At 42.2% G+C, this 24,396-nt stretch overlaps 3 protein-coding genes across 6 annotated transcripts in view; 2 read left to right on the forward strand and 1 right to left on the reverse strand.

Moving 5' to 3' along the window:
• Positions 1-129: 129 nt before the first annotated feature.
• On the forward strand, positions 130-3,033 carry LOC306858495 (inhibitor of nuclear factor kappa-B kinase-interacting protein-like; the record flags this gene model as incomplete). Its single annotated transcript, XM_079399061.1, has 3 exons — positions 130-305; positions 386-506; positions 2,401-3,033. 3 exons carry the CDS (start codon positions 130-132, stop codon positions 3,031-3,033), a joined length of 930 nt encoding a protein of 309 aa, XP_079255187.1.
• LOC306858583 (uncharacterized protein) overlaps positions 434-24,396 on the forward strand; it is a 41,146-nt gene continuing 17,183 nt past the window's right edge. For all 4 annotated transcript variants that reach the window (XM_079399173.1, XM_079399175.1, XM_079399174.1 and 1 more), the window contains exons 1-10: positions 434-506; positions 15,817-16,047; positions 16,136-16,231; positions 17,241-17,365; positions 18,002-18,094; positions 18,173-18,313; positions 18,467-18,564; positions 21,178-21,510; positions 23,135-23,236; positions 23,311-23,382. In XM_079399173.1, coding sequence (XP_079255299.1) covers positions 15,900-16,047; positions 16,136-16,231; positions 17,241-17,365; positions 18,002-18,094; positions 18,173-18,313; positions 18,467-18,564; positions 21,178-21,510; positions 23,135-23,236; positions 23,311-23,382 — 1,208 coding nt within the window. In that variant the 5' untranslated portion in view covers positions 434-506; positions 15,817-15,899. The remainder of the gene's footprint in view (positions 507-15,816; positions 16,048-16,135; positions 16,232-17,240; positions 17,366-18,001; positions 18,095-18,172; positions 18,314-18,466; positions 18,565-21,177; positions 21,511-23,134; positions 23,237-23,310; positions 23,383-24,396) is intronic.
• LOC306858591 (cytoskeleton-associated protein 4-like) lies at positions 10,301-14,841 on the reverse strand. The gene is made up of 2 exons (XM_079399186.1): positions 14,294-14,841; positions 10,301-11,523 (listed from the first exon to the last, which is right to left on the reverse strand). Exons 1-2 carry the CDS (start codon positions 14,582-14,584, stop codon positions 10,552-10,554), a joined length of 1,263 nt encoding a protein of 420 aa, XP_079255312.1. The 5' UTR covers positions 14,585-14,841; the 3' UTR covers positions 10,301-10,551.

Consider the following 24,396-nt stretch of genomic DNA (forward strand, 5'->3'; position numbering starts at 1 on the left):
GCCTCGCTCTGATTGGCTTCCAGCGGAAGTGCTGCGTGGCGATATATCAGAGAGAAGACTCCTGGAGCATGAGACCTGCTTTCTTCTAGACTCGTATCTTTATAAGAGAGAGAGAGCTGTTCGTTCATCATGCAGGTCAGCAGCGGTGTGAAGCAGCGGCAGAAGAGTGTGAAGCAGCCGCCGCAGCAGCAGCGGAGCAGGAGCGAGGAGCAGCCCGGGGTCAGAGGCGCTTCTCCTGGACTCGGACTCGGACTCGGTCTCTGGGTCAGTCTGCTGTGTCTCTCAGTCTCGCTCTTCATCTCATGGTGAGTCTCAAACACGGCTGTAACCCCAGCAGACCCGCTCTCTGTGCTCCTAAAGCCTCTCTCTCGGCTGTCCTCCACAGGCTGCACCTCCAGCAGAGCGCGAAGCTCGCAGAAATCAGCGACAAACACGAGGAGCTTCTGCGGGAAACCCGGCGCGGAGTCCTGGAGCTGCAGCGCAGAGTCACCGCGGTCTCTCTGGAGGTGTGTTCATCACTCAAATACATACACGCATACACACACTCACTCACTCATACTCCCATACACACACACTCACACACACACTCACACTCACACACACACACACACACACACACACACACACACACGTGTTGGTTTTTGTGGTTTATGGGGACTCTCCATAGGCGTAATGGTTTTTATACTGAACAAACTGTGTGTGCTATTGCCCTACACCAACCCTACACCTAAACTTAGCCCTCACAGGTGACTTTGTGCATTTTTAGATTTTCATTTAGTATGTTTTTTTAAGCCTTTTGAATTACGGGGACATAGGCAGTGTCCTCATAAACCACCTTCATATTGTAATACCTCTGTCATACCCATGTCCTTATACACATTTGTGTCCTCATAAACCACATAAACATGCGCGCACACACACACACACACACACACACTCACATACTGACACACACTCACTCGCACACTCACTGACATCTGCTCCTACAGCTTCATGAAGCGCTGTTCCTGAGTGCTCACTACATGTTCACAAACTCTACAATTCAATAGAGTTCCTGAAGATCACGTGACTGAAGATTGGAGTAATGAAGCTGAAAATACAGCTGCAGATCACAGAAATACAGTTTAACAGATTCACAGAGAAATCCGTTCTTAAATTATAATATTTCACAATTTTTACAGTGTTTTGATCAAATAAACGCAGGCTCTGTGAGCAGAGGAGACTTCTGTAACACTTAAAGCCTTTATGTATAATGCATTATAAAGGCATCCACGATGTATGCTGTATTGCATTACATATTTTCATAAATGATTGTAACCAACATTAAAATGAATTCTAATACTTGAAGGTTTTTGTCATGCGTTTTATGCATTATACACTACCAGTCAATAGTTTTTGAACGGCAAGAGTTTTAATGTTTAAGCCTCTTCTACTCTTCAAACCTGCACATTTATTCAAAATACTGCAAAAACACTCAAAGGAAATAAAAATGTAAAAAATTTAAGTAAAATGTAAATGTTTTCACTATTTAAATCAGCTGTTTTCTATGTGAATATGTGTTAAACTGTAATTTATTTCTGTGATCTGCAGCTGTATTTTCAGCATCATTACTCCAGTCTTCAGTGTCACATGATCTTCAGAAATCATAATAATATACTGATTTATGATCAACAAACATTATTATTATTATTATTATTATCAATATCTAAAACAGTTGAGTAATTATTTTTTTCCAGTATTCTTTGATGAATAGAAAGATCCAAATCTGAAAATATCTGGAAATATGTCTGAAATCTAAAATTAAAAAGCTTATAGTTGGTAGAATGTCTAAAATAATTAAGGGGGGGGGATTTATAGAAATGAATGCTTATATTTAGCAAGGATTCTTTAAATTGATCAAAAGTGATAAAGACATTAATAATGTTACAAAAGATTTCTATTTCAGATAAATGCTGTTCTTCTGAACTTTCTGTTCATCAAAGAAACTTGAGAAAATTCTACTCGGCTGTGTTCAACATTGATAATAATAATGTTTGTTGAGCAGTAAATCAGTATATCAGAATGATTTCTGAAGATCATGTGACACTGAAGACTGGAGTAATGATGCTGGAAATACAGCTGCAGATCACAGAAATACATTAGTTTAATATGGATTCAAATAGAAAGTTATTTTAAATGGTTAAAATATTTCAGAATGTTACTGTTTTTGCTGTACTTTGGATCAAATAAATGCAGGCTTGGCGAGCAGAAGATACTACTTTAAAAAAACCCATTAAAATCTTACTATTCAAAAACTTTTGACTGGTAGTGTAGATCTGAAGCGATGAATCGTCCCGTATTAGAACCGGCTCGGTGTGAACGCAGATCAGGCTCAGCTGATGCGGTGTGTTGTGAATGCAGCTGCAGGCCTCCTCCTCCGTCAGCTCCGTGCTCAACACCTCGGCGGCGCTGCAGGCGGAGCAGGAGGCGTCTTCACTCCTCCTTCAGTCTCTGGAGGAGCGCGTGCGGAGCGGGACGGAGGCGCGGCGGAGCGCTGTGAGCCAGGAGCTGGAGGCGCTGAAGAGCCGCTCCAGAGCTGCACACTCACACGTGACGCAGCAGGTGAACGCGGCGGAGGCCAGTCTGAGGGAGCTGAGCGAGCGGCTGCAGGAGGTGCAGGACGGGACGCGGAGGAACGCACGGGCGCTGGAGCGCAGCGAGGAGGAGGACGCGGGACGGGTGCGTGATCAGCTGGACTGGAGCGAGAGGAGCGTCTCGAGGATCCAGGAGCAGCTGCAGCGTCTGGAGGAGCAGGGGCTCGAGCTCCGGCAGCGGCTGGAGAACAGCGCTCCTCATGCTCAGAGCTGGCAGGACACACACCTCCCTGCCGCCGAGGAGGCCGTGCGCTCCATGCTCAGGGTCCGAGCGCAGCTCAGCGCCACCTACAGGAGGCTGGAGGAGCTGCAGGTGCAGGTGCAGAGCGCCGAGGAGCGGCTGAGGACGACGCCAGACACCAGACCACAGCTGAAGTCTGAGGAGATCGCAGGAGAATAACTGTTCATGAGACACCAGACTCGTGTGCTGCATCTACTGTACTTCTGACAGAGGCAGATAAAGCACACGACTCCATTACTTGAGTCAAAGTACAGATACTGCTGACCAAATATTACTCCGTCACAAGTGAAAGTTGTAGATGCAGATTTATACTTAAAAGTACAAGTACTTGAATACTAAAACTACATTTTCTTTTGTCAACGTAGTGTTTTATTATTGTTAGAAATGAGTAACTGTGTAACTTTACAACTGCAACACTGCTTTAACAAAAGCGAGACGCTTGACCAGACGCACAGCTGTATGTCCAGTGCGTCTCAAACGAGGATTACAGCTGGAGTTCAGGTTAAGCTCAGGCGATGGCATCTTAGCCATAATGTTGATTAAGCTGATCGCTTTCGCTTGTCCTTCATTTTTCAGAAATCTGGGTTACAGCATCAAAACGGGATGTAAACGATATATGTCTGAAAGGTTTTAGCATGTCATTTATATCCAGTTTTACAACAGTCCATGCCCAACATGATGCCCAAACCCAGATTGCCCAAATGATTATAAAAATGAGAACCGCTTCACAGCTCAATAATACACATTTAAACAGAAGAATTGTTTTAAACGCATGATTTTACTGTGAAAACACTGCCTCTACCTTTACGTGAAAATGGCTGTAAAAATAAGAGCAACTTTTCTTTTTTTTTACAATCTGTAAATGAAGAATGAGTTTGTGGTTTAATCAACTAAACTTCAATTTTCTTGTGAATCCTTCAAAAACCCTGTTTACTGACTGAATGCAAATATTGTATGTTTTTTGCCCTTTTTTAAGAGATCAGTCACAATTGTTAGAATGATCACACACTTCAAGATATGGGGGCAAAACATGTATATATTTATATCATTTCATATAGTTAATCAATATCACATGAAGAGGGCCAAAAATCAGCATGATTCCAAATGTGATATTGAATTGATACAACAGTTCAATAACAAGAAGCTAATTAAGAGACTTGTTGGCTGTTTTTGCTGTATTTTGCATCTGAGCGATGTGATGGTGTTTCGTTCCTGAATGATCCGTTTAAATCGGTGGTCTCAAACTTCATTCCTGGAGCTCTGCGGCCTCCAACCCTAATCAAACACACCTGATCCAGCTAATCAAGCTTCTCAGGATCACTAGAATCTTCCCGGCAGGAGTGTGTTGGAGCTAAACCCTGCGGTGCTGTTGCGCTCCAGGCATAGAGTTTGAGACCACTGCTTTAAATGATTCAGTTGTCACTCAGTCAACATTACATCAGAATAAACTCAAAATATTGAATAAAGCCAAGTATATGTCTGGTGATATTGTGACTGATTTATTTATCTGTGCACATTATTCCAAAGAGGGGGGAAAAAGTTATTTTTGGGTGTCACTTAGGCGTGGGCACAGAAAACAAACTCAAGTCTGGCTCCATTCTGCTATAATCGCCCATTTCTCATGATCTATTCAATATTTAATGGATAAAATCATCAATGTGCTACATTTGTTTCACTCAAACAGCCTGCTTCACTCAGATTAATACATCAGATTATCAACGTAAAACACTGCTGCGTTATTAAAACCTGTACTGCATGTCATGTGAACTGACGGTCAGGATTGTCCCTCTCAGCCAATCACAGTTAATAAGCTTGATGACATCATCCATAGCAACAAGCTCAACCCCGCCCTTTTCTCCCAATTCCTTTCAGCAGCGTTGTGAACCGGTTTGAAGAGGAAACTCTTAGCTAAACAAGTTTACTGCTGTTCAGGAGAACTGCTAGGATTAAATGATTTGGGAATACAGGACTTGCCAAAGACTCATGTCACTTTGATGTGTCTAAAGGTGGGGTAAGTGATTTCTGGAAGCCAGTGTTGACATTTGAAATCGCCAAAACAAACACGTCACTTCTCCAAAAGGGTCTGCCCTATTTTGATAGCTCTGCCCCACACATACGTACGGCAACGATTAGTTCTGTGAAACAAAGCAAATAGGTGTTCCTCGCCTATCAAGAAGAAACAAAGCAACCTCGGAGTCCGATCGCATCCTTCAGTTCTCTCCTTGCCTTATTGTAATACCGGACACAAGTGGCATGAATGCTATAGAATGCCACGCCACAACAAATGCCCGTCAGTACACTGCTGCTGCGATCGGGTTATGACGTATTGGCCGGTTTCACAAATGGGGCGTAGCTTAAAGCAGCACTCCACTGTTTTTGGAAATATGCTCATTTTCCCCAAGAGTTAAACAGTTGAGTTATATCGTTTTTGAATTCATTCAGCCGATCTCTGGGTCTGACGGTAGCACTTTTAGCTTAGTTTAGCATAGATCACTGAATCGGATTAGACCGTTAGCATCTCGCTCAAAAGTGACCCAAGAGTTTCAATATTTTTCCTATTTAAAGCTTGAGTCTTCTGTAGTTACATTGTGCACTAAGACCGATGGAAAATGAAAAGTTGTGATTTTCTAGGCTGATATGTCTAGGAACTATACTCTCGTTCCGGCGTAATAATCAAGGAGCTTTGCTGCCGTACCGTGAGTGCAGCAGGAGCAGTGATATTACACAGCGCCTGAAAGTAGTCCCCAGCTAGCTAACCAGTTACGATGTAGCCGGGGACTATATCCTAGAAAGTCACGACTTTTCATTTTCCATCGGTCTTAGTACACGATGTAACTACAGAAGAGTCAAGCTTTAAATAGGAAAATGATCGAAACTCTGGTCTTTTTTGATGACCATTTCTGAATGGATTCAAAAACGGTAAAACTCAACTGTTTAACTCTAGGGGAATAGGATTTTTGTTTTTGTACTTTGTTATAGACTAGATAGATTGGCCACTGCTGATAATCAAGCAATGATCATAAACAGTTGCAGTTGTATTATTATCGTTTTTCTGATTAACGTTTATAGGAAATATGAATATTCATTCCAGTTATTTTATTTCTCCTAACCGACGGTCGTTAAGCCATATTAACCGTTAACCGACAAGATTGTTAAATTACAATTAAATATAAATTGACAGGTGGCTTGACCCATTACAAACACCTAAATTAGTTTTCCAGGGAATTATTTTATTCACGCAATAAGCAGCATAAAGTACATGAACATGAGGATTCACGCACCTGCAGCGAACGGAGAAAAACATAAGCTATTATATATAAAAGAAACAGGCCCATATGCAAAATATATTTTTCTAAATAATTAATGAATTAACAAAACGAAAGAAAAAAAACTGCAACAATTAACAGCCTATATGCAGAATTTCGGTTCATTTTTGTGATGCACTCTTGAGAAAGCGGCAGTTTTCCTTTATTTCACAAAGGTACGTTTTGTTTTTTTATTTTGAATGTACACAAATAAAATAAATATATTTAGAATAGTTTTGAATAATGTCTTACTCTTATATGACCACAAATGAAGGAGTAGGCTAGTGCAAGTTGTTTCCAGGGGAAAACAAACCACAAAAAAAGTGATCGCGCCGGCGCCTCGAGCGCAGTTATAGCCTCTTCATGTCATCATACAATACAGTCAGACAAATATACTGAAGAAACATGAAACATATTCTATTTCCCCTCACTCCACAACTAATCATTTACATTTAACGGTAGAAAGAACTCAGAACAAATCAAGAATAAAAATATAAGAAGCCAAAACGAATTAATTTAAAGTTTTGTACTTTGCGTTCCAATATTCATGTAAAACTAAACATGCTTGGCATAATATGACGGGGTATGGTGGTCACGCTGAAAGACACGGAGGCTATTTAAACTGAACAGTGCACTGTAAAATAATAATGTGAACGCACTAAAGGAACACCAAATTAAGATGAGTATGTTTGAGAGGTAACTCGTCTTTTTCTTACCATGTATAAAATAATTTTAGATACAATTGAATAATATGAATATGATTTAAAGCGCTTTTGAACTCCAGGGAGACGTGCTTTAACGAGAGCAACACCATGAACACGGACGCTGCCTATAGGCTAATTCTGTCATGTGACTCCACATTTATTTGCGTTAAAGCCCTTTTCTCGACAACAAGTGTTTCCAAACTAATATTTGCGACATTTGAAGTATCGATATGGAATTTATGCGCTAAAGTTAAACAGAAAAGATTTTGTCGACACATGAGAAATTTAATCGATAATTGGCATTTCCATCAGCTGTATTGTAAATATTTTTTCGCTAAAAAATCCTTGGATGGAAACCTGGTTACTAACATTTTAAGATATGCCAGAGCAAAATATTTTCAGTTGAGACCGCTCAAACATGAATCTTAGGGACTAGATTAAGCCTGGTCTGTGAAACTGGGGGATTGACTCATTTCAAATGATATTCAGTGGAAGCTGTCGCGTCCAGTGTAGACAGACCACGACAGGACAACTGCTGCATCCGGTGTAGACACGGTGTAAGCCGCCGCCTTTTGTTCCGCAGACGTTTTTCTCTTTTGTTTTTCATCCACCATCTCTATCTTTCTGTCGTCGCTCGGCTCAGGTAATGTCCGTCAGGTGCACTGATGAGCGCTCTCTCCACTGCATCATGAGTAGACACGCCCCTTACTGCTGATTGGCTACAAGTTTGTTTTGGTATTCGGCCCCGACTCAGTTTTCTAAAGCGTTTTTGAACAAATACATACCCCACCTTTAATGATTTGTGAACTGTTCTCCCTGTATGTGATTGCATACTCCTCCTAGAAGCATTATCAGACTTGTTTGTGACCGAAGCCTCTGGTGTGCTCTCTTGTCCAGTGTGCTCCGGCCGTCTCTCAGATGGAGGCTGTGGAGACAGAGGTGTCTCAGCTGCAGGAGCGTTTCTCCAGTCTCGCGGGTCAGCGGCAGCAGCTCCAGCTGAACCTGAGCGCTCTCTCTCAGGCCGTGGAGAGCATGGAGCAGCAGGTCTCCAGCGAGGTGACCTCCAGGCTGGCCTCCATCCGTACGGACGTGCGGCGCATGGCTGGGCTGGAGGGCGAGGTGGAGCTGCTGCTCAACCAAACTCAATCTCTGGAGGAGAAGGTGGCTCAGACGGAGAAGCTGATGGTCAGGCGCATCGGTGATCTGCTGGCCGGCAGCATCGACCGCGTCTCCGCTCTGAAGAGCTCGGCTGAGAAGAGCAGCCAGCGGCTAGATCAGATCAGCGGGCTCATTCACCAGCTCTCGGCGGTGCACCGCGAGCTGTCCGAGCGAGTCCTGGCACTGGAGAGTGGACAGGCCAAGCTGCTGAGGACCGCCACCTTCGCCAGCGACCTCAAGCCCAAGGTCTTCTCCATCAGGCAGGACTTCGCCATCATTGAGCCAAAACTGGACGACCTGACGCTGAGGATCGGCCTGCTGGCTGAAGACCTGATGAGCCGAGAGGAGGAGCTGAGCGAGCATTCAGATGAGACGACACGCGACCAGCTGACGCCCTGAAAGAACGTGATGTTCAAACAATCTGGGACATAAGTCACAGAGCAGCTGTAAGCTGTTCAAGAGCTCCCGCGGGAAATCTGACGACTACAGCAACACTGAGAAACACTGACCATATTGACCAGTGAATTCACGTAATGAGAGGTTTAAGAAGAGGACATGGAGTGATCTGTGGAGGAGTGTACAAGTTCAGCTGAGCAAACCTGTAATGGGTTAATCTTCAACACACAGTGACCCCAAAAAGAAGTCGATAGAAGTCACACATCAACACCAGTGTCATCTGTGCTCATGTGATGAGCTGAGCCAGTGATCTCTCATGGATGAAGTCCGTTCTCCTCACGTTCATGTCCTGCAGAAACACCAGCCGTCCACTTCATTACATTCACATCTGAACATGTTCAATACGGTTTGACGCGTGTCCAAGACTTCTGTCTTTATTTTGAAAGTATTGATTGCTTCGTGTTTTAAAACCCAACAAACTTTGAACATTTAAAGGTTTTTGTGAAAAATGTGAGTGCTGTTTGTCTTTGAAATAAATGTTGATATTTTTAATGTAAAGACAGTCTTAATCATTTCCAAATACAGTAGTCAGCATTTGAAGTGGATTAAAAAAGTTAATCAAAGTTGCCTTAAAACAAGAGCACATTTTGGTTTTAGGACTTTGATGAAAGGATTTGATCCAAATGTTGACTTCTATCATTTCTGTGGCTGCTGTGTTTGGAGTCTGCTGACACATATCAGTTTTATAAGGCAAGTTACAGACAGTTAGGCAGTATTCATGTATTACAGTAGTTCTCAATCATTTCTACAGTATGCACAAATAGTCAGTGACAAAACAGTTCACTGCCATGATGGACAGGTTTATTTTACCGTGTGAATTTCTATAGCAAGCAGTCACTGACGGTCATGAAACTGACAGTGATTGGGTGATTTCAGGGCTGTTTCTGATGTTGTTTGCATCATCCTTGGTTGTCATCTGCTCCTGAGAGAATCTGCTGTATGTGACGTTGTAGAAAAATGGGGTGAATTAAAAGAATGTTTTGATTTTAGTTGTTTCCGTTGATTTTAATGCTTTAATGTTTTAAATTATTTTAAGTCATCTTGAGACGCTTTTGGATAATGGCTGATAAACAATTATATAGAAAATGTATTTATAAATGTAATTAAAATACATTTAAAGTGAGACATGCTCTCATGTCATATAAAAACTCAGTAGTTCACTTTGAGGTATGAAACAGTATGTTTTTATTGTAATTTGTGTTTAACTTGTGTTTTTAAGGAAATTTTGATTTTACATTTTATGATCTCTTTAAAATGTAGACATGTTCCAAATTTGTGAAATGTTCTCATGTTATATTAATATTCATTTAATTTTATTTGAGGTATTTTATTGGTCATTTGACACAATGGTTTAAACGTTTTATTGGAAAACCACTACAGTGTTGATGCATTCAGTGATTGTGTTTAGGTTATGATGATGACCAGTAGCTCAACTGAGCATGATCTGATTCATTTACACTGCTTTTCCAAGTCAACAAATCATACTTTTGCAATCAAGTTTGGTCATGTATCCAGGTTTTTCAAGACTCTTTTCAGTGACAAGGGTGTATTAAAATCATAAAATGTCTTGATTTCATTTGTTCTAGTTGATTTTTCTGTTGATGAATGCTTGTTTTGTCTTATTTTAAGTTGTTTTAAGTCCTCTTGAGGTGGGCCTGGTGGAGAACCACTGCATTAATAAAACAAACATAATGATATGAAAAAGGCATTTATAAGATATAGAAATGTTAAACTGCCATTCCCATTTCATGTCTTTCTAGGTGTTTTGTAGATGATTTGACGAGGTAAAAACAGTAACACACTAGTGTGGAAGAGTTTTAATAATTTTATTGGAAAACGGCTACAATCGTGATGAGTTCAGAGAGAGAATGACCGATAGCCCTTGAAAACATCTGAGCAGCTAGGAACTACAGTGCAGTTATGTGTCGACTGAAGAAAGCAGTTTCTTCTTTCAGCATTCATCGCTCTGATAGAGAGCTTTCACGTTCCCACCACCCACAGCACCCATCATCCTGAACAACAGCTTCTGCCTCCAGCAGCTCATCTCAGGCTCACTAACTAATATTTTTAATTGCATCGACTGGTTCTTCTTCTTGAACAGCATCCTGTTCAGATACTTGTGTCTGCAGCTCCTCCAGACTGCTCCTCAACCCGTCCAGTCCGTCTCTCAGCGCCTGGCTCTCTTTCTCTGTGGTCGTCTTGTAGTCGTCCAGCGAGCGCTGGTGGGATTCGTACTTGGCTGCAAGAGCGTTCACTCTGTTGGTCTCCTCCGTCAGCGAGGACTCCATGCCCTCCTGGCTCTCCTCCACACTCTTCAGCCGGATCTCCACGTCTTCTCTGTGTTTCTCCAGCTGGAGCAGCTGGTCTCTGGTGTGCGTCTCCAGGCTGTGGAGGGCGGTGCTGGACTCCTCCAGCCGGTCTCTGAGGCTCTGGATCTGGTCCGAGGCGCTCTGAGCGTCGGCTCGAGCCGTGGACACCTCGTCCCTCAGGCTCCCTGCGGTGCTCTGCAGCAGCGTCCTCACGGCCTCCACGTCCTCGGACACGGACGCCACCTCCCTGTTCCTGGTCTGCAGCTCAGTGCTCACCGCTGCGATCTGCTCCCGCAGCACGGCCGTGTTCCCCTCGGACACCTCGCTGGCGGTGCGGAGCGTGGTCACGGCGCTGCTGAGGGACGCCAGCTCCTGCCTGAGGAGCGCCGGAGCATCCTGCTGCTCCAGATGAGCCCTGAGCTCCTGCAGCTCGCTCTGGAACAGGCTCTGCTGGACGGAGGACTCGGCCGTGGAGCGGCTCAGCTTGGACAGGCGCTCCTCCAGGGATGAGCCGTCCTGCTCCCGCGCCTCCTTCACCTCCCGGACGGCCTGCGTCAGCTCCTGGGAGACCTTGCTCTGGAGTTTCTGGAGCGAGTCCTCCAGCCGCCGGGTGTTGTCCTCTCCTTTCTGAGCGGCTCGGCCGGTGTGCTCCAGATCACTCCTGACGCTGTGCACCGCGCTCTCCAGAGCCTCCAGAGACGCCTGCATAGACCTGATCTGGAGACACAGATGGACAGAGACACTTAGACTACGTTCACACTGCAGGCAAATGTGGCACAAATCCAATGTTTTTGCTCACATGTGACTCAGGGACCAGTTTAGACTAATCTTAAAAATGTCATCAATTTTTTTTCCTTCAAGACTGGTCATAACTTTTTTAATTCAGTTATAAAAAGGTAGATTGATCTTATGTGTATAGGTAAAGTAAGACTGATTACCCCTTAGCAACTGCTAGTTGGCCAAACTAGTTCTTAAGACACAGTCTGAACATGCTGGCTAAGTTTATGCAGCTGGCCCCAGATCTGTTTTTCTTGTGACAGTGTGAACAGCACAAACCGCATGGAATCTGATTCAGATTTGTGCCACTTCCGTATGTGGTTCTAAATCAGTCACAGGTCAGATGTTTTGCGATGCAACCGTGAACATTCATATCAGAATTCATGTGACTTTTATGTCACTCTAGTCTAGATCAGCATTGGTCATAATTCTGGTAAATAATAATTTACCCCCTGAACATGATTGGCTAGTTTTAGACTAGTTTTAAGAAGCATTTGGGTGGATTTTTTTGTGAAACCCTGTTTAGCGGTCTCGATCCGCTTGTTTGGAGCACACCAGGGTTCGGATGGCAGCGTTCACACTTACTCAATCCGCACTAACAGAGCAATCGCACCAGAGTTCGTTTTAATCGAACCAAGCACAAGTGTGAACACACCCTTAGGTCTTCAGAAGGTCACCTCAGAAAGGTGTGTTTCTTCCTGTTTTGCATACTAGGGGCCGTTGAGCTCCTAGTCAAATATATGGTAAGTCATTATTCAGTGACGTTCTGAAGATTTCCAGGGAACAGAAACTAAGGTGGGCTCTAAACTGTCTATCAGAGTGAGTTTTTGTAATATAATAGAACAAATGCATAATTCAGTGCAGAGGTAGTGTGTGTATTTGAATAGATTGTCTAAAATCACTACTCGCAGTTATTAACCTTCACTAATGATTCCATGTCTAAGGGTTCAATTTAGGCCTGTTCCTCACATGAAGACTTGGAAGATAGAGATTAGGATTAGGGTTACTTCTTATGTACTTCATATGCACTTCTTTCATGGTGCTTTGATGCTATTATTTTAGTCATTTTGGACATATTTCACCTTGATTGCATGGAAAAGAGCAGCACAGACATTCTTCTAAATATCTCCTTCAGTACTGCACTGACGAGAGATACGGGTTTGGAATGAGCTGAAGTTCAATAATGACAGAATTATTTATTATGCACTTTAGTAAACTTGTATAAAGTGTACTTATTACACAAATAATATACTTTAAAAGAATCCACGTTAATATGAATTAAATGTAATGTTGTCAGAAACAATTGTATATTATTTGTAATTTCAAATGTATTATAGTTTAAATTTATATCAAAATCAATTAGATGGACTTAAAAGCGATTTTTTTTTTTTTTTTGTATATCTAAAATGTATTTCAAGTAGTCTGACAATAAATAAATATTTTAACTGAATTTAAATCCAAATGAATTAATTAAATGCAAATGCATATTAATTCTGTTCAATTTAAAGTGCCAGTGTACTTTACAACACTATGAAGAGGCGTTTTGGCCTAATTTAGTATTATATACAGTGTGTATATATATATATATATCCCCATCCTTATATTAAACATAAATTGGATCTGAAGTGCACATTAGTAATAAACATGCAATTTAAAGCATATTGATCAACATCTGTTTTAATCTTCATCTTTAAACATGATTGTTTAATTATATTGCTTGCATTTTGTTAATTTGCCATATAATTACTTTGTGATGCGTTACATTTTAGACACATTGAAAACAGGATTTTTTTTACAGTAAAAAAGTAGTTTCATGTACTGACCAACACCAAATTGAATTGTTCCTTTACTTTTCTACTTTAGTTGCTTTACTGTGAGCAAATGTAATGAAGTTTAGAAGTGCATTCCCAATGCATTAATGCACACAGTATATGACAGATATTATTATGTTATCATCATGAAAGTGTCTCTCAAGTGGCCTTTAATCGGAGTAATATAATATGATCTGCAAGTACACTGTTTAAGATGTGTACTTTTAAGGTTTGAAGTACACTACAAGTGCACACTTCTCTTTCACGTGGGTGAATATCCTTCAGGTTTGACAGAAGCACTTTCTTCATGCGTCTGTTTTAGGACTAGAAGCAACGCCTGACAGAAACCTGACGGACCTGATCTCCTGGAGCAAGAACAAAAGACTGGTCTCTGTCATCTGCAGCTGCGAGCGCCAGCAGGGATGGTGTGTGAGAATCACCTTCAGCAGAACACTATCAGGACTCCTGCTCCTGAACCTCCTCCAGCGGTCAATACAGTCTGATTCTGAGACTCTTGCCTGTTCTCATGTTATAGACACTACCCAACAGAAGTTTATTTAAAAAATAAAGCTCTGTCCCATCAGGTAATGGGAGTGGTCAGCGCGTGTGTGTATCTAGACAAGGGGTCTCTGACTGAAGGAGGAAATGACCACATCGTCCTGGGCTCAGCCCAAGAGAGTTTACTGTAAACTTTCCTCACATGTGCTGCTGCCTTCTTCTCACTGCATCTGAATGAAAGATGAAGCTCAAGCTCTCCAGACAGCTCTGAGCACAGAAGAGTGTGATGCTGGAGCAGCAGTACTGTGTCCTCATCTATGGGAATGTGTTCCCAGTGAAACACACTCTCACACACACACTCACACACACACACACACTCACTCTCACACACACACACTGACCTGTTGCTGCGCGTCCGCGCTCCTCTGGACGCTCTGCTCGTGTCTGGAGCTCGTGTGTTTGATCTCGGACAGCTCCCGGTAGAAGCACACGGACACGAGCACGGTCCCAGCCACGAAGCCCAGGTAACACAGCGCGGACAGCAGCTTCAGACGCGAGCCCGACGCGTTATTCTCCGCTCGCGCGGCTCTCGGGCTCCGGGTCTTCGCCGCGTCCTCGGGCTGCGGGCTCGCCGGCGTCTTGTCGCTATTATTGGGCTGCGAGCTGGTCTTGTTTCTGTTCTTCACGGCCATGATCGCTGTTCCCTGCGTCCAGATGCGTTCCGATGCTCAGCGAGCGGCGCGTTGCGATCGCGTTGTGTCTGTGGGACAGACTCTCATTCCTTTAAGAGCTGGGACTTCTAGAAGAACCGACTTCAGTTCTTCACAAACTCGCTGTTCAGAGTCCCTAAAGGAAGAAAAGTGGCTTTCGCTGAAGTTTGGAGCGATCCGACGCGCTGCTGCAGACGCGGGGAGTGTGAAGGGCGTCGCGTCGCGTCCTCGTTCGCTCCGCCCTTCTTCAGACGTGGCACTGATTCTCAAACATCTGCATCATCCACCCATCCGATCACAGCCGACACTGTCCATCATTACTGCTCACAAGCCTGCATGGAGTTCAGAATACACTCAAATAGCATCTGTGCATATCTGTTCAAATATAATGCATTTCTGTGATCTGCAGCTGTATTTTCAGCATCATTACTCCAGTCTTCAGTGTCACATGATCTTCAGAAATCATTATAATATACTGATTTACTGATCAACAAACATTATTATTATTATCAATGTTGAACACAGTTGTGCTGCACAATATTTTTGCGGAAACCGTGATATATTTTATTTTTCAGGATTCGCAGATGAATAGAAAGTTTATTTATTTGAAATAGAAATCTTCTGTAACATTAGAAATGCATTTACTGCCACTTTTGATCAATTTACTACAGCCTCGATGAATAAAAGTACTCATTTTTATAAGAAAAATCACTAAACATTTGAACGCTGGTGTATATAAAGTCACTTTTATATCATTAATAGATTGCATCTTTCATGAAACACGTTTTGCAAGAAAAGTGCTGTTAATACACTTATATTGTTATTAATATTTGTCCTAAAACTCCTAATATCAGGGCTGAAAAAACTAAACAATCAAAAATGCATGCAAAAATAACATAAAGAAGAAATACAGACTCATACTGGGAATGTGCAACTTTTTTGCAAATAATTTCTTATTATTTAGGACCAATAAACAAAACAAAGCTAGGTATAGAAATACTAAAACATGGTTTATTTCTCAACATTTATGTGTATGACATTTGAAACTTCAAACAAAATGAGTAAATATATGAACTAACCACTGCACAAACGATTCTCTAAATATGTGTGTGCAGTTTCCACTACTCATGTCAGCACTGTTATTATTATTATTATTAATAATTAACAGTAGTGTATTCCTCATGTAACGCGTCGACACCGCTCTGTCCAATCAGAGGCTGCGCCTGCCGCTGGGCCCCGCCCCCTGCTGCAGTGTGAGGAGCGCGGGAAGCGCGTGTGGAGATAAACTCTGGTCAGAATGAGCGAGTCCGCGATTAAAGAGCGCTTTCTGAGTGACGAGCAGATCATTAACCGATGGAGCTTCGACTATTATGTGTTCAAGGCGCTTCAGGCCTTCAGAGACGCGGACTACACGGCCTTCACGCACTTCACCAGCATCATCGAGAGTGAGTCACAGTTTGTTTACATCCGCGCTAGCATTAGCATTAGCGCTACACCTGTGTGCTGCTCACTAATGTCCCTGTGTCGTGTCAGATCTGGTGGTCAGACCCGTCGACGGACACAGCGACATGATCGTGAAGCTGCGCTGCATGCAGTTCCTGTCCCGGATCAACAACGGAGACAAGCTCGGTGAGTGACCGGAAGTCACGTGCGCTCCGCTCCGGTCTCGTCCAAATACACACTTCAGCACTTGACTACTCCAATTTTGTGCATTTTTAAAGTTAAATTATTCTATCAAGTGCACTTTGAGAGTTCACAATTAAGAGCTCCAAGCCATGTTCTTAACTGAGAAAACTCAGAAACAAGTGACTTGACCAGAAGCTGAACTTTAAAGAGACTCAACCCTCTTTGTATTTCTACACTCACACTGGGGCTATAGGAAGACAAACTAATCAGAATATTAGAAGAATAATAACAGCAACAGCTATGTGTTGTAAAACAGTGGCACTGTAAAGTACTGTAAATGAATATGTCATAGGTGTATTTACACTGCAGTACTTTCCTAAGAGATGTTTAGAGTTTGGACTGCATTTAAACCGCTCTCTGTCAGTGGCTCATGCTGCACTTTAAGCTTTTATTTACACAGAAACGGCAGCACTGACGGTAAAGTTTTGGAGGTTTTTTTCTTTGCAATGTACAATAAAACTATATAAGTTACATATACAAAATATTATATTATTGCATAATTACCATAAAATACAATAAAAGCTTGGTATGGGATCGAATAAAATTATAATTTTCTTTAAATTACAATAATACTATATAGGTTACATATACAAAATATTATATTATTGTATAATTACCATAAAATATATATATTTTTATATTTTACAATTAAAATATAAAAATATATAGAAAAAATCAAAAACACAATGATGCAAATTTTTATTCATCATTTTGTAGATGTAGAGTTTAAAAGAATTGTTGAATTAGTTAAATCATCTAGTTCTGACCGCAGAGAGTTGAAGGCACCTGGTGTGTGTGTGTGTGTGTGTGTGTGTGTGTGCGCGTGTGTGTGTGCGCGTGTGTGTGCGCGTGTGTGTGTGCGCGTGTGTGTGCGCGTGTGTGTGTGTGTGTGTGCGTGTGTGCGTGTGTGTGTGCGTGTGTGCGTGTGTGTGTGTGTGTGTGCGTGCTGCAGATCTGACGTTTGAGGAGCCCAAGACCCCTCTGGAGTCGGCCCTGAGCGTGCTGGAGAGCATCTGCCGGGACATGAGCGTCCCCCAGCAGGAGCAGGAGCGCGTCCAGCAGGCCATCATCCAGACGGTCAGACACCCAGCCTCCACACTAAACCTGTGCATCAAAGCTCCTCTTTTATTAAACCAGCTGCATTGCTCTTCTACAGTATCCCACAGAGCTGACCCACGACTTCAGTGACTATAAACACATCGCTCTTAGTGTGTGGTTCAGTCGCAAACTGAAGAAAAGTTTTTACAACTTTTCTTACTTCATTCACAAAAAAGTGCAAAACTTTAACAAAATCTGATATTTGATCATTTCAAAATATAAAGCAAAACATGGAGATGAACGACTAACAAGACAATAAGTGCTCCTCTGCTGGTTATAATGCTGATTTGATGTAGTTTTTTTAATTTTACATGAGTGTTTGTTTACCACAAAAAATATTTTGGTCATCCCATTAAAATAACATTTTAATTTTGATCTTTTAAGAGCTCTGAAGAGCTGAAAACAGCCGTGTGAGTTCTTTTAAAAAGTGCTTGAATTGCGCTCTCAGAAGGTTGTACAATAATAATGTAATAATAACGTTCGTTTGCCATTTGGTGTTTCTCATATGCAACAGAAATAGCAGCCATTGTGACCACTCATAAAATGTAGTGGAAAAACTGTTGTCAGAATGTGTTGCTGTGGTGTCAGTGTCTCTCTCTGTCTGTCTCTGTGCAGCTGATCATGGTGTGCATCCGCGCCGGGGAGTTCGCCAGGGCCGAGGAGGTGCTGCTCACACACTTCAGCGACGCCACAGACTTGGCCGGGAAGGTGAGGAGCTGACGGAGCTCCTGTGTGCTGCTGTGTCTCCGGTCTGTGACGTGTGTCTCTCTCTCTTTCTGTGTGCAGAGGAAGCTGCTGCTGAGCCTGATCCGGCGCCGGTGCTCCTCTCACTCCGTGCTGCAGCTCAGCTCGTACGCAGACTTCAAGCAGGACATGCTGGACTTCATCGAGCGGCTCTACTGCGTCCCCGAGCCCTTCCTCCTGCAGGTACATCACCGCTTCACTCGCCCCGCTCGCCTCAGGCGCTCCTGCCTCTCCTCACCTGTGTGTGTGTGTGTGTGTGTGTGTGTGTGTGCGTGCGCGTGTGTGTGTGTGTGTGTGTGTGCGTGCGCGCGCGTGTGTGTGTGTGTGTGCGTGCAGATGCTGAAGCGCTCCGGACACCCCGGCGTCAGGTCTGAGCCCGTCACCTCATCCTCACAGGACAGGCAGAAGACCAGCACTGCCGCAGAGGATCATGGGTAAACACACGCAGAACTAGTGCTGTTACTGAACACACTACCACTCATTCAAATACAGCTGCTGCAGAGATAGAGATTAATACTGTATGAGAAAATCATTCAAAATCAAATGTTCAAGTTGACATGCTACAATTACTAAAACTGAGTAACAAACAGGGTACTATAAGAAAGCTGAAGAGAATTATAAAAAAAAAACTTTAAAGAAAAGTGCTAAAATGTAATATGTGAATATTTTATTATAATATACAAAAATATGGAATGAAAACTGAACATATGAAAATAAAAACTTATTTGAAATGTTAATGCATACTATAATAGTACATAAAAAATAGTAAAATAATATTTTAAGGGGTGGTTGATTGCGATTTCACTTTTTTAACGTTAGTTTGTGTGTAATGTTGCTGTTAAAGCATAAACAATATCTGCAAAGTTACAATGCTGAAAGTTCAGTGGAAACGGAGATATCGTCTCTTATAATTCTGGCAGTTTAATGCCTACAAAAACGACTGGTAAGGGACGACAACGAGTTACTTCCCGGGTCCGATACGTCACGGACCCAGATAAACCCCGCCCCCGGGAACACGTAACGAAGGGGGCGGGGCCATGCTGCGCTGCTTTAGAGAAGAGAAAGAATCTATTCACATATGAATCGCGATTTCGTCTTCTAGCGATTTTAATGGATTTACAAGTTTCAAAATCATATGTTTAAAGCAGTGCTTCATAATACTGTCACTCGTGTCGCCCTGCTCTGCATCTCTCTCTCATTCAGATCGTCAGATTCCAATTATACACTTTCTCTTTTTCACACATCAATGAGAAGCGTTATACATGGACGCGTGTGCAGTTGCCGTGCTGTATTAAGGCTTTAATTAGGATAAAGCCGTATATTAAAATCTAACAGAAGCAGTAGCACTTTCAAATAACAGCGTATCTAAAAGTATGAACCAACAACAAACAAAAAACCCATACCATTAAAAGCCATGCTTGCACAGGTTCTGCGCGATCCTCTTCACTAATATCCTCTCCGTCTCATTCGGGCTCAAATTGATAAGCAATATAGATGATGCCATTGTTTACAATACAACCTGAGCACATGCTGCTGAGGTAAGGGGCGGGATGTTCAGAGGCAGTTTAGCCAATCACAACACACTGGACCAGCTAACCAATCAGAGCCCATTACGCATTTCTGAGGGAGGGGCTTCATAAAACCAGGAAATAATCGGGGCGTTTATCAGAGAGGGGCAGAGAGGTGTGGAATAAAGGTGAATTATGTGAAAAATAATGCGTTTTTAAAAAAAATAAGCATGAATACATGTTTGATTGCACCCCATAAACACAATCAAGCCTAGAAAAAAACAATCAACCACCCCTTTAAAACTTAAACGATCGTTATAAATGTTGCTTAGCATCTGAAAATAGTATACAGATATTAAATAATAATATTAAATGTTACAATTATTTTTATTCATATAATATATATATATATATATATATATATATATATATATATATATATATATATATATATATATATATACAATCATTTATATTGCATATGACATAAACAGAAAAGCCCATTGAAAATATTAATAAATTCTACCACTTAAAAGCTTAAAGGAAACATTAAAAATGCTGCGTGGCAACTAACTCAAAAAAGTTGAAAACTTGAAATTTTGATAAAATGAATAGAAAAGAAAAGCACATAAATGACAAACTCAAACTAATTAAAATAACTTGAAATATAAAAAGATAACTCAAAATATGAATACAAGCAATAACTAATAATTTGAGAAAAGCTCAATTACTGAAGCTTTGAAAGCAAAACCCTGTTCATTCCTGTGCATTACATCTGTCAAATAAAATATAAATATTAGATGAAAAAACTAACAAACGTAAAGTTAAAAAACCTAAATGAACATTAGAAATGCTATCTTGGTAACTCTGAAAATATAATAAGTGAAAATACAAAAATTACTGAAACCTGAAATAAAAATAAAGCTTAATGGAGTTATTTAAAGGGAAAAAAAGAAAAAGACTCAAGGACACAAAATTACTAACCTTTGACAAAATTAAAAATAAAAATGTGAATATAAAAAAGCTTAATATGTAAATATGAATACCAGTGTTGGGGAAAGTTACTTTTAAAAGTAATGCATTACAAGATTGTGTTACTCCATAAAAAGTAACTAATTGCATTACTTTACTTTTCAGAAAGTAATTAATTACGTTACTTTTGTGTGACATTTTGTCACCTGGGCTGGGCTTGTTTATTTTTATTTGTAATAACAGAAAACTTAGAAGTTGTATTTTTGGCCGTAGTAAAGGCCCTTTCACACCAAGAGTGAAGAAGAAGCCTCAGAAGTGTCTGTCTCTGCTCTCTCTCCTGGTTTCTCTCAGCACAGTGAAGGGAGAGCTGTCAGTCAAGACATGGGAAACTGCCCTTGCTTATCTGAAGAAGTAACTGATATGTTCTTGCGTTACTTCACTAGTTACTTGACAGAAGTAATCTGATTACGTGACTGGCGTTGCTTGTAATGCATTACCCCCAGCACTGATGAACAGATCCTGTGCTAGTGTATAACTGTGAGGTGTGTGTGTGTGTGTGTGTGTTAGCGTGGTGTCTCTGCGTCCCGCAGCGCGTCTGAGTCTGCGCAGTCTACAGCAGGTGTACGGCGTGCTGAGCGAGCGCTACGGCGTCAGCGTCTCCTTCACACAGCTGCAGCAGGAGCTGGAGGAGCAGGAGAGCCCCGAGCCGGCCGGCCCTGAGCTGCACCTGGCCCTGTCCGAGACGCCCCTGGACCGAGAGAGCCAGCTGCCATACGCCGGCATGACCATCTCACGCCTGGTGCAGGAGGACGACAGCCAGCTCAGTGATGAAGAGGAGGAGGCGGCTCAGAACCACACCAGCGGCGCTCAGGAGGAGACGCAGATCAGCTCGCCTCACAGGTCACTGACCTCCACACGCTAACAGCCCAGCTATAACCAGCGATAGAGCGACGCGTGGATCAATCCTGAGGTTTTCTGAATGCATGGCGATTCTCTCTCTCGAGTCGATTCTGAGCTCAGTTTTGAACAGCAGATGACTCGGTGTGCTTCCCGTTCCTTTCACACACTACTTGAACATAAAATAAACTAGGGGTGACCCTGAATAGTCTTAGATTGGATGCTTGGATAGGAGGAGCCTGATTCGATACCAATCTCACAGTCCAATATTCACGGGGGGTTATGATCATTTTGGCTATATGAGGGCTCAGGTGTCTGATTTCACACAGAACTACTGGTTTTCTCCCAATAAGTTAATATACAGGGGGAAGTCGTGGCCTAATGGTTAGAGAGTCGGACTCGTAATCCAAAGGTTGCGAGTTCGAGCCCCCGGCCGGCAGGGATTGTAGGTGGGGGGAGTGAATGTCCAGCGCTCTCTCCACCCTCAATACCACGACTGAGGCGCCCTTGAGCAAGGCACCGAACCCCCAACTATAAATGCTGCCCACTGCTCCGAGTGTGTGTTCACGGTGTGTGTGTGTGTGTGTGTGTGTGTGTGCATTTGTTCACTACTCACTGCTGTGTGTGTGCACTTGGATGGGTTAAACGCAGAGCACCAATTTCGAGTATGGGTCACCATACTTGACAATACGTCACAACTTTAACTTTACAGCCTATTATGATAATGCTGTAAATAAGAATCTGAAAAGAAAGAAGCTTTAAATATTTTAACGTGCGTGAATAAATCCATCCACCCCTAACATTAATAACTACTGTCATATACGTTATAATGAGAATGTGAATTTAAAGTCTTGTTTAAATGTTTCTGTTCTCAGGTCAGATATGTATGAATGCGTGTATGCACCCAGAGCTTAAAAACCACAACAAATTCCTCGTGTGTTTGCGCGAATAAAGCTGATTCTGACTCTGAATCTCGCTGACGTTTAATGTTAACTATTTTCCCCGTGTGTTAACGTCAGTAATTATGACTGTGGAATGTTATGTATTTTACCCCCCCCCCCCCCCCCCCCCAGTCAGAAATCCTTAGTCAGGGACACCCCTAATAATTAATCATTGATGAAGTTCAAAAAGGTTGAAGTGAATTACAAGTGTTTACATTAATCTCACCTCATAAAAGCCGAGGTGCAAGTACATTTACATTCAGTCATTTATCAGATGCTTTTATCCAAAGAGACTTACAAACGAGGGCGATGGAAGCAAGCGCCATGACAAGTCTAAGTTAGCCTAACGCTGTACACGTAACAAGGTTTCTTTATTTACATTAATCAACCGAGTGCACAAGTGCTCTTCTTCATGAGCATACGAGTGTGTGGTTTAAAACTAGCCTCGAGCGCCTCCGCTGTTAAAAACAGCTCAGAATCCATTCCAGAGAGAATCGCCACACATTCGGAAGACCTCCGAATCCATCCACGAATTGATTTATCATCCCTCCCCTAATAACCATAACCACTCAGAGAAACGATAGCGCTTCCAGAAGCATAAACACACTGACAGCCGGTCAGCTGCTGTTATTGTGCCGGTCTCTCTTGTGTTGTGAGATCTTCTCTAAAGTCTGTGCGTGTTTCAGGGTCATCGTTCCCAGCGGCCCAGACTCAGACGATCCTGAGGTCCAGACGTGTCCCAGCAGCCCTCCTCCCATCAGACACACATCCCCACAGAACCACAACAGGTTCAGCAGCAGCTCACATGACAGATCATGTCTTTATGTGTCCAGTCTCTGACCGCAGTGTGTGTGTGTTTCAGTGAGGGTTCATCAGCTCAGATCTGCACTCCCGCTCGTCCCAGCAGACGCTCAGACACACACAAACACAACAGGTGCGTTCTGTCTATATATATGTTATATCATTCACTATCACACTCATATCATGGCTGATGGTCTCATGACTGACCAAAATCATCATCAGCAGCATTTCTATTGCTGTTTCTTTATGTACTAGAATTCATTTTTCCTTGGGTATAAACTAGGGCTGCACCGATGCCACTTTAACCGTTTACTGATCTGATTCTGATGCATAGGTTCTGATTGATTTGGGCCACCCTCAAATAGCTCGTGATTCTTAGCTCAGCGGTAAATATGATGAAAACGCCTGTTCAGGCACATGCATTGAACACATGCACGGATCAAGAACGTGCTGTGCCTAAAAACTAGGGGTGACCCTGAATAGTCAAAGATACATTACTGTTAAATACGTTTTCATTGCAAAATTAGGATATTTTCTGAAATGTATGATGTCCCTTTCCTAAACAGGGTTATTTGTTTGCTTTCAAATCATAAATACATAAAAGATTTTATGTAAACCATGTGTTTTTAAAGAAACTCATTCAATTCACATGTATTTTTTCTTATTTAGAGAAAACTGTGGTATTTGGATGCAGTTTTTTGTTTGCATGTGATTGCCCCCACACCTAGTTATTGAACACACTGGATTATACAGATATGATTGAATTATTATTTAAAATGTTATTGTAAAATATCAAGAGGACAGGGTGGACCAGCACATGACGGTGTGATACATAATGCAGAACACACAAATCATATAATAATAACTAATATAATTACATCCTCAATCACATCGATATACCGACCCCTCCCCAGTCATTTTCATTCAGTCCACCCTGTCATGCGTCTGTCCTCTCTATCGAGTCTAAGAGCCCGACAAGGTGGCATATTAGCTTACAACAAACTGACCGAGACTAAATGTTTAGTCTGGTTGTTGAAGATAATTTGGTGCATTTAAACTTACATATTTTGAATTTTAAACACTTCTGGCATATTTTATGCCAACAGGGTGGACATGTTAAACTTGGGAAAAACAAGTAAGCAAACTC

The sequence above is a fragment of the Barbus barbus genome (assembly GCF_936440315.1).
Source record: "Barbus barbus genome assembly, chromosome: 39".
Classification (NCBI taxonomy): domain Eukaryota; kingdom Metazoa; phylum Chordata; class Actinopteri; order Cypriniformes; family Cyprinidae; genus Barbus; species Barbus barbus.

Excerpts from the sequence above, each read along its gene's own strand:
- LOC306858591 (XM_079399186.1), bottom strand. The coding sequence starts at position 14,584 with ATGGCCGTGAAGAACAGAAACAAGACCAGCTCGCAGCCCAATAATAGC. Across the intron at positions 11,524-14,293 it reads GCGCGGACGCGCAGCAACAG|ATCAGGTCTATGCAGGCGTC; the intron begins GTCAGTGTGTGT and ends CTGTGTCTCCAG.